The following is a 10,704-nucleotide window of genomic DNA, read 5'->3' on the forward strand; positions in this document are numbered from 1 at the left end:
CTTGAGATCTTCATGGATGATTTTTCCGTCGTTGGGAATTCTTTTTATGATTGCTTGAACAACTTGGACAAGGTATTGGCAAGATGTGAGGAAACTAACTAGGTTTGGAATTGGGAGAAATGTCACTTCATGGTCGAGAAAGGCATTGTCCTCGGTCACAAGATTTTAAAGTATGGTATTGAGGTTGATAAAGCCAAAATTGAAGTGATCTCCAAACTCCCTCCTCCTACATCCGTGAAGGGAGTGAGGAGCTTCTTGGGTCATGCGGGGTTCTATCGCCGATTCATCAAAGATTTTTCCAAAGTGGTGAACCCTTTGTGTAAGCTTTTGGAGAAGGATGCCAAGTTCCATTTCAATGAAGATTTCATGAAGGCATTCGAGTTGCTTAAGTTCAAGTTGACTACTACTACTTATTATCACCGCACCGAATTGGAGCTTACCTTTTGAGCTCATGTGTGATGCAAGTGATGTGGCAGTTGGAGCGGTGTTAGGGCAACGTATTAACAAAATCTTCCATCCGGTCTATTATGCAAGCAAGACCATGAATGATGCCCAAGTCAACTACACAGTGACCAATAAGGAGCTCCTTGTTATTGTCTTGTGAGTGACATTGTACCGAAAGAGTTCTCTTCAAACCAAAGGAAGAAGCTCAAATGGGAATGCCTTGACTATTATTGGGATGAGCCGTATCTTTTCCAAATATATACCGATGGTGTGATCTGACGATGTGTGCCGGAGGAAGAACAAATGGGTATTCTTGAGGCTTGCCACTCTTCACCATATGGTGGTCACCATGGCGGAGCAAGAACGGCGGCAAAAGTTTTGAGTTGTGAATTCTATTGGCCTACTCTCTACAAGGATGCTAGTAATCTTGTAAAGCGATGTGATGAATGCCAAAGGGCCGGTGGGATCTCAAAGAAGAATGAAATGTCTCTCACCACCATTTTGGAGATAGATATCTTCGATGTGTGGGGTATTGATTTTATGGGTCCGTTTGTTAGCTCTTGTGGGAATACCTACATTATAGTTGCGGTGGATTATGTATCTAAATAGGTTGAGGCCATTGCTTTGCCCAATAATGAAGCAAGGAGTGTGGTGGCATTCTTAAAAAGGAACATCTTCACGAGGTTTGATACCCCAAGAGCCATTATTAGTGATGGGGGTTCGCATTTTTGCAACAAGGCTTTTGATACCTTACTCACAAAGTATGGTGTCACTCACAAAGTATCAACCCCCTACCATACTCAAGAAAGCGGACAAGTTGAAGTCTCCAACCGGGAGATAAAGAGTATTTTGTCAAAGACAGTCAATGCCAACCGGACGGATTGGTCAAGAAAACTTGATGATGCTCTTTGGGCTTATAGAACGACCTACAAAATACCGATCGGGATGTATCCATAACGGTTAGTGTTCAGGAAGGCATGCCATCTTCTGGTAGAACTTGAGCATAAGGCCATGTTGGCTTTGAAGAAGTTGAACCTTGAATGGGATGTCGTGGCAAATCTAAGGATGTCACAATTGAATGAGCTTGATGAATTCCGGTATCATGCCTACACAAGCTCGTCTCTTTACAAGGAGAAGATGAAGTACCTCCATGACAAGTACACCCACAATAAGGAATTTAAAGAGGGTGATCTTGTGCTATTGTTCAATTCCCGGCTACGGATGTTTCCGGGCAAGTTGAAGTCAAAATGGAGTGGCCCCTTTGAAGTGATGAATGTAACCCCCTTTGGTGCTCTAGATTTGAAAAATAAGAATGATGAGGTGTTTAGAGTCAATGGGCACCGGGTTAAACATTATCTTGGCAAGGTTGATGATGGCCACATTGTGGCGGTTCTTCATTCAAATGACTGGTAATCTGCGCCGCGACGTTAAATCAGACGCTTCTTGGGAGGCAGCCCGTGTATCTTTTTCTTTTTCTTCTTTTTTAGATAGTTTTGTTTTGTGCTAACTAGTTTTGAAGTGTATGCAGGAATGGGTGTGCATTGCAGGGACTGTGCAAGAAACATTGGCTAAGTGTCACAAAAGTATGGACCACACCAAAATTATGCGGACCGCACAATCACTCTGCGGCCGCACAATTCTGTGTGCGATCGCACAACTGGAAGATAAAAAATGCATGATCTCTGAAGTTTGGCCTTTCAAATTTCCTTAACAATTTGCGTCCGCACACAAAATTATGCGGTCCGCACAAATTTTGCGGTCGCACTCACTCTTATGCGGACCGCAGAAATTCTTCCAAGGTATAGGTAAGGAGTGCAGACCGCACTCAAAATTGTGCGGCCGCACTCAGGTAAGTTCTAGGCCTGACGAGTCAACCTATAAATAGGGCTTTTCATAACTTTTCACACTTTACATTCTCTGAAATCTCAAGCCCTAAGCAAGCACAGTGCACACCCCATTAGCTTTAAATCTTCTCTCATTTCATCAAGGTAGATTCTCACCCGCATCATTAACTACTGGTATGTTTAATCTATGTTAGATTTTTGTTCTTTCTTCTTAATTTGTGTTCTTGTTTTCTTTGATTAATTTAGTTATTTTTAGGCCTATAAATGTCAAATGTGCTTAATCTGTGCTTCAAAATCATGTGGGTAGCCTCGTATGTGTTAATTAGGGACTGGGTAGACCACTAAGCTTGTCAATTTGTGCAAACCATGTCTAAATTGTGAAAAATTGCATGAACCCTAGTTTACTGCCCGCGAAATTCAAATTGCTCTACCGCACACATTTTTGTGCGGTCCGCAGTCCTTTAACTTAGGTCTTCTGTGTGCTTGAATTGGGCGGACCACACTAAAACATATGCGGTCCGTAGTGAAATTGTGCGGTCCGTAGAAAAATTGTGCGTTCCGCACTGATGAATGATCAGAGAGCCCAGTATTCTAAACCTAGGGTTGTGCAGCCGCACTCAAAATTATGCGGTCCGCACTTTTGGCTGTGAGGTCGCACTCAAAATTGTGCAGTCCGCACTTTGTTGAGTGCGATCGCACACACTTTTGTGCGCTCCGCACTGCCTCTTCTGTTTTTCCACAACTGGTTATTCGAGGATCAACACCTCCATGGCTTACAGCAGGGGTTCCCATAGTTCGGGTCACCCTAAATTTTGAAGCAAAAGGGTGGCAAACATTTGTGTGCAACCGCATTGATCCGTGCCTAAATGAGAACAACCTCCCACTTCCCTGTGCAGTCTTGGTGGCTTCGATTATGGCTGGGTATCCGATTAATGTTGGTGCCATCATGTCCACCAATATCACATTAGCTGTCTAGAAAGATGAGAGATCATACCCGTACCCGAACTTCCTCACAGAATACTTCAAAGATCAAAACGTGGAGTCGAGGCAATATGATACAGAAGTAAAAGCCAAGAAGCCTTTCTCATAGTACCACATGTTGGGTGTTGACAACCCAAAGTTTAAAGGTAAGGCAACTACCTCCGCTGGCCAGTCTGAGGAGCCAACGGTAGTAGTTACTGATTCAGTTGCTGAGACTTCCACAGCAGCCAGCCCTTCCACCGGGACAACAGCCATGCCACCACTGTTGTCTTCTAGACCACAAGCTTCATTATCAGTGCCAGCTTCATCCACTTATCCACAGACTGTGCTGCGAGTCTCCCAGACATTGGCGAGTCTCAATAACTGGATGCAAGCAACTACTTCAAAGCTATCTGACATATCCAGTGTTGTTGCAGCATAGTCAGCAGCCCCAACAGCACCACAGGTACCTCCGTCAGTGGAGGAAACATTGAAGAAGATTCTGGACAACCAGAAGACTATTATGGAGACTCTAGTGGCACATGGGGAGGTCATTGAGGAGTTGGGAAAGCAAACAAATAATAAGCAGAAGTCTTAGGCATCGAAGAGGTTAGTGGACAAGTTGAGAAAAGTGGTTGCCAAAATTGCATCTGCCGGAGATCTACCACTGGACTTACTTATGGAGGGAGAACCTTTAGACCCAGCAGCACAGGCAGCACCAGCAGTAGCAGAGGCATCACATATAGCAGCCGGCTAGTCTGAGGAGCCGGTTGCGACTGCCCACACCACTGAGGAGATGATCCAGATGCTCAGCAACCCTGTTGTCCCTCAGCCAGGTGATGATGAGATACATCTAGAGGAGACAGAGGGTGATGCGGATCCCATGCAGACTGAGACCATATAGGGAGTTCTCTTAACTCTCTACCCTCCCATGTTCTTATTTTTGTTAAGCATTGGGGACAATGCTTATTTTTATTCGAGGGGTGGTCTATTTTGATTGATTGACATTGACACGTGGCCTGTAATAACTCTTATACTTTTTTTTTCTTTTATCTTTATTTTCTCTTTGGTGTGTATATATTCTCCCCCTTCGTTTGATGTATATATTCAGTCTCCCTTATGTATATATTCATTTTACTTCGGTTTGTATATTCATTTATCTTGCTTTCCGTAGTTTATTTCGTAGCTTCTTTACTTTGTCTTTCTTAGTAGTATAACTTCTTATTTACTTTAGTAGTTTCTTTTTGATTAGTTAGCTTCTTTTTACGTTTGAGTGATCAATAAGCCTTTGGTTTTCTTAATGCCATGGTTCTTTCCAAAGGTGGATTTTGTGTGAACTGGGTGGCTCTTCCCAACGATGGATGGCGTGACAACCTTCTTAAGGGATTGAGTCCGTTTTCTTGTATGTTTAGGCAAATATAGTAGTAATGAATAAAAGGGTCTCAAGCATGCTTCACTTGGTACCAACACATTTACCTCTAACCTTATGGTTAAAAACAAAGTTGTTGGCATAAAATAGCTCTAGTTGTGACCTTTTGACTCTTGTGTTGACTTAAACAGTCATCAAGTGGTTAAGTCGAGCCATTTGTGATTCTTAATATTAACTAGGGTTGTTGTGGGCCCTCAACTCTGTTCTCTTTAGTAATCCACCAGTGTGAAAGGGGAGGTATTGAATTGCAAGTCCAAGTTCCAGTGCTAATAGTCTAGAACTTGCCTCGAATGTTTTTCTAGGCGAAATTCTAAGTGTAGCTTGGCTCGAGAAATGATTGTAGGCTCTCCTTGATCCGATTTGAAGTTTGAAATATTCCATAGCCTACCAATGTGATATCCCTAGTCAACCCATTTGAGCCTAAGCCTTTTTTTCTTTCAATAACCACGTTACAAGCCTTTATCCGTTTTGTAATGACCCTCTCTTGGCACCCAATCTTTCCTTAGCATTCTTGAGAAACAATTGGTAAAAATATAAGTTTGGGGGAGAGACGAGGAGTTTGAAAGTGATAAAAGGTACAAAGAAGAGAAAGAAAGGAAGAAAAGGGAAGGCAAAGAAAAGAAAGAAAGAACAAAAAGAAAAATGCCAAAAAGAAAGTGAATAAGGTAGAAAGTTGAAGGGATTCAAAGAAAACAATGATGAAAGGCATGGACTAAATAGAAAAGGAGAAAAATGAATGTCAAGACCAATAAAGAGTGACGTTACGTCTCTCTAGTTCCCCGAGGAAAAAAGAATTGATTCAAAGAGTCGACAAAGTATAAAATAATAAATAAAAAAAATGGAGTGCTTAAAGAAAGATGAAACCATTCTATTCCAACAAGTCCTACCTTAGTCCAAAAGCCTTCATTACATCCCGCAAAATCCCTACATGATTTCAAGTTGAGTGAGCTTACAATAGTAGTGATTTACATAAGGGGCAAGCTTATGGTACTTAGAGCCGGACTTGTGACATTCTTTTGAGAGAGATGAGCAAAATTTTCACAATCCTTGCATCGAGTGTTACATTTGAAAGTGAGATATGCTAATGGAGAGTAGAGAAGGAGGAGTTTGGGATCCACAATGACCTATATGAAAGAGCGAGCTTCCTTGATGAATAAAGTTAACTCTTGATGCTCTAGTGTCACATTAGAACTATTGTACTCAAAAAGTCAAATCATTGAATTGTTGATAATTCATACGTGTTGTGGGTAATTGTTGGTCCCAATTGATGTGTGATTGATTCACCTTAGGCCAGCTGAAATATCCCTTTTTCTAGTGGAGGTGGGAATTGCCTTAATTGCTTGAGGACAAGCAAAAGCTTAAGTTTGGGGGAGTTGATAAGTAGGGATTTTTACCGTTTATTTGCTCTCTTTTACTTGCATTTTAGCTCAAAAATGCTTAAAGGTATTTTCGGGAACTAATAAGATGTGCTTTCATGCAGGAATATTGGAAGACAAGCCAAAGAAGTCAAAATCAACTCATAAAATAGTCAAAAATGGACAAGGACCAAAACAAGGCAAACAAGGCCCACAGTGCGGACCGCACAATATTGTGTGCGGCCGCAGAACAATGAAACATCACTGCCATATGTCCTTCAGAGTATGCGGACCGCACAATTATTGTGCGGTCGCAGAAGAGGAGATTCTGAGAGTTAGCTTTTGGGCAGGCTGAAGATATGCGGAATGCACCATAATTATGCGACCACAGGATGACAAGTGCGGCCGCGCTCATAATTGTGCGGTCCGCAGAAGAGAAGAATCAGAGAGCCATGTTCCAGTCCAAGTTCAAGTGTGCGGCCGCATTCAGAATTGTGCGGTCCGCACAATCAAATGAAGTGCGGCCGCATCCCACTTTTATGCGACCGCAGAAGGCCCAGTTGACCAGTCAATCTCAGAGTGCGGACCGCACACAGAATTGTGCGGCCGCACAACCTCCGCAGGGGCATTTTTGTCAGATATTTTTAGCTTAGTATACATAGAACTTTTTGTCATTTTTAGGGCAAGTTTTGTTTTGGGAGAGCACATGAGCCGTTTTTCTTTACTGTTTTGAGTAATATAGTACTAGATTAGCTTCTAAACATTAGATTTTCTTTCCCTATTCAATTATTATGCATTCTATCTTAATTTCTTCTTGTATTTCATCATTTTTTATGAGTAGCTAAATTTTTAGCTAGGGTTGCCCAACCCTAGTGTGGGTACTTAATGGGTGTTTGATTTAGGACTTGTTTGTGATTTGGTTAGTGATATTTAGCCTAGTTCTTGCTTGAATTCAAGAAGTAATGATTGCAAACATTGATTCATGCCTAATTAACTTAGTCTCTACTTGAGGAAGAGAGACTAAGTCTAGGAAAACTTAGCTAACAAGAAATTGCGGTGAACTCAAGAAATTGATAGCCCCAATTAAAGGGTTGAATCTAGAGATAGTAAGACCCGACTTGAGCATTTATCATTCGTTTTGTGCAATACTCATTTGGAGTGGGTAATTACGTGTGATTGCTATATTACAACCCCGACCAATCAAACTTGCTCTAGAGTTTACAACTCATTAAGTAACCACCTAGGTGGAAGTCACGACCCTAGATCTTTTATCATTTGAAAAACAACCAAAACCAAAAATATTGTCTTCTAGTTTTATAATTGCAATCAATATTTTAAAGTAGAAGTAGAAACAACAAACAAGAATGTGAAAGTGTAATCTAAGGCATATCGTACAATTACACTAAATATATACCTAATCCCAATTCTAATTCCCTGAGGATTCGACTCCGACTTGCATTGGGTTTTATTATTGCTTCGACCGCCTCACTACTTATATTTGTGGTGTGAGTTTGGGCGACATCAAGTAGCTAGATTTTTACTAGGGTTGTGACCCAATCCTAGTGTGTAAACCTTATGGGTATCTAATTTAGTGCTTGTTTATGATTGGGTGTTTATTATTTAGCATTGTTCATGCTTTAATTTGTGGAATTAATGGTTGCAAACATTAGTCCATGCCTAATTGACTTAGTCTCTACTTGAGAAAGAGAGACCGAGTTTCGAAAAACTTGGCTAACAAGAAATCGGGTCAATCGAGAGATTGATTAACCCAATTAAAGGGTTCAACCTAGAGATAGTAATAACCCGACTTGAGCTTTTATCAACCTTTTTGTTTGATACCCATTTGGACTTGAGAAAGCCAAATTGGGAAAAATCACTCATTGACCGAAAGGTATTGAGTGGGTAGTTGAGAGTTGAAAGCTATAATACACCCCAATAAACAAAACAAGCATTAAGGTTTATATCTCATTAGGCGAACACCTAGGCGATGGTCATAGCCCTAGGCTTTTTACAAACTAGAAAAATATCAAAAATAATTATTCTAGTCTTAATTCTTTACTTTGCAATCCTTAGCTTTAAAATAGAAATAGAAACAACACTAATTTGTGGAAGTGCAAATTAAGATAGTTCAAATTCACACACTAGAATATATACTCCTAACTCCCATCTAGCTACCTGTGGATTCGATCCCGACTCTTCATTGGGATACTATAATTGCACTAGACCATGTCATGCCTTATTTTGTGGTGTGCATTGCGCAATAGGTCAGTCACTAACGTCAAAAAACCCCGAGATCTCCTTTCTTTGTGCATACAATACCCTACATGGCAGGTAACCAAGGAGATAGGACCAAAATAACAGGTGACTTCCCAAGCAACCTCATGAATGCCATCAATGAAAGTTGTGAAGCAGTAGGTGAGGACACAACACCCAACGTGTCCCCTAGGCGAGAGAGGTCACCCCCCACATTACAGCATAACAAAACCCAACAGAAAAGGGGCCTCCACATCTACAGAAGAAGGGACGCCCCCAGTTGTGAAAAAACTCCTCGAGCCATGACTGACCGACACGCTAGCAGGCATCCTCAACAAACCCACTCCAGGCATGACCGTAGAAATCACAAGGGCTTGCACGATACAACAAACAGACGAGCAGTGCAACCGACTCCTCCCTCCAACGACAGGTATAACTCACAATGTTACTGACAGTGCATGTGACAACTCCCTGGATGCCATTCTAAAGAGGATGGAAGAAATGGAGAATGAAAACTAAGCACTCCGAGACCAGATAAAGATCACCAAGAACGAGTTGACAAGATACCGAGCGCTCCTAAGCTGCTGCCAAAAACGGACGCCGACAGGTTCATAGAGCAGCCGTACATCGATGATGCAGTCCCGCATGCCATACCAAATACCTTCAAAATGTCTCCCTACCTCAAGATATACGAAGGAACGACCGATCCTGAAGATCATATGACTTATTACGTCACCATCGTGAAAGGCAACGACCTTGCCAAGGAACAAGTGTCCTCAATTCTGCTGAAGAAGTTTGGCGAAACCCTCACGGGGGGGGGGGGGGCACTAACATGGTATTCGCAGCTACCAGCCCGCTCCATTGAAACATTTGAAAAAATGGTCGATAAGTTCGTAACCGCCCATGCCGGAGCCAAGAAGAATGAGGTAAGAGTAAACGACATATTTGCTATTAAGCAGTCCTTGGGAGAGAGGCTAAGAGACTTTCTCGCCTGGTTCAACAGAGTAAGGATGACTCTGCCAAACGTATCAGAAGGGATGGCGGTCATAACTTTTCAGAACGGGATGAGTAGAGAGGGTTCAATAGCAACTATCCTCCAACTACTTGGGATGAAATCCATAATGCCTATTGTGCCGAGGTACGAGTAGATAAGGACGACCTCAACGGACCAACTCACCAGTTAACCTCAGTACAAGCCGAACCCAGAAAAGAGCAAAGAAACAGTACCAGAAGAGATCATCCGATTCCACGACCTAACAGGGAACGATATCAACCATATATCAGGGCGGCCACCGCACCCTCCCCCCGCTATGAAGGAGGCCCGTCCAGGCCAAGGACATGGACTCATTGGAACGAAAGAGGTATGCCTCCTTTATTATCTGCTCACAATTTTTGTGTGTTGCCTACATAAATAGTCTACGCTCTTGAGAAACTTAGAACAAAAGTGAAATGGCCGCCGAAGATGAGATCATTCCCGAACACCAGAAAATTCGACATCCTCTGTGAGTTCTACCAGGAACGCGGGAACAAAACAGAAGATTGCATCGCCCTTAGACAAAAAGTCATAAACATGTTACAGCAAGGGCACCTCAAAGAGCTGTTAAGCGATAAGAGGAGAACCAACTTCGCCAGAGGACGTGAACGTCAAGGCCTGCCAAAGCAGCCATTATCAGCTCGTACCATCAACACGATCATCGGCGGCGGCGGCGACACCTCTATCAACAGCGTAAAGTTTACCACCACTCACAAGCTTAAACGGTTTATCACCCGTAAACGGTACGACGGACTCGATGAAAGTATCATCTTCGATGAGTCGGATGCTGACGGTTTGATTTTCCCTCATAATGATGCCTTCATTTTTACTTTACGCATTTTAGATACCGATGTCAAACGCATCATTGTGGACGATGGAAGAGGTGCGTGCATTATCCATCCCCGAGTCCTTACCCAAATGATGCTTGAGGATAAGATAGTGTCGCGCTGTATCACGCTAACCAGTTTTAATAATGTAGTTGAGCGGACATCCGGGGAAATTACACTCCCCGTCTTCGCCGGCGGCGTGACTCTGGAGATGATATTCCACATCATGGACCAGGCCACTAAGTACAACGCCATAGTGGGACGACCATGGATACACCCCATGAGAGCCATACCTCCAGCCTATACCAAGTAATTAAATTCCCAACACCATGGGGGATATTCAGCATACGCGAGGAACATTGCACATTCCCGGAATGCTACCGTATTTCCTTGGATAGCACGGCCACCCAACATAAAAAAGACAAAGAAAAAGAGGCATAGCAATCAACAGGGTCGATGTCGAAGCAAGAAGAGACCAGAGACGTCATCATAGATCCCGACACAGTCGAGGCTACAGGTTCGACCATAGAAGAACTCAACCCCGTTCAATTGGACCTCA

At 42.6% G+C, this 10,704-nt stretch overlaps 1 protein-coding gene across 1 annotated transcript; it reads left to right on the forward strand.

Moving 5' to 3' along the window:
* Positions 1–9,855: 9,855 nt before the first annotated feature.
* Positions 9,856–10,458, forward strand: LOC107797641 (uncharacterized). The gene has a single exon (XM_016620544.2). It carries the CDS (start codon positions 9,856–9,858, stop codon positions 10,456–10,458), a length of 603 nt encoding a protein of 200 aa, XP_016476030.2.
* Positions 10,459–10,704: the final 246 nt, after the last annotated feature.

The sequence above is a fragment of the Nicotiana tabacum genome, chromosome 15 (genome assembly GCF_000715075.1).
Source record: "Nicotiana tabacum cultivar K326 chromosome 15, ASM71507v2, whole genome shotgun sequence".
Lineage (NCBI taxonomy): Eukaryota > Viridiplantae > Streptophyta > Magnoliopsida > Solanales > Solanaceae > Nicotiana > Nicotiana tabacum.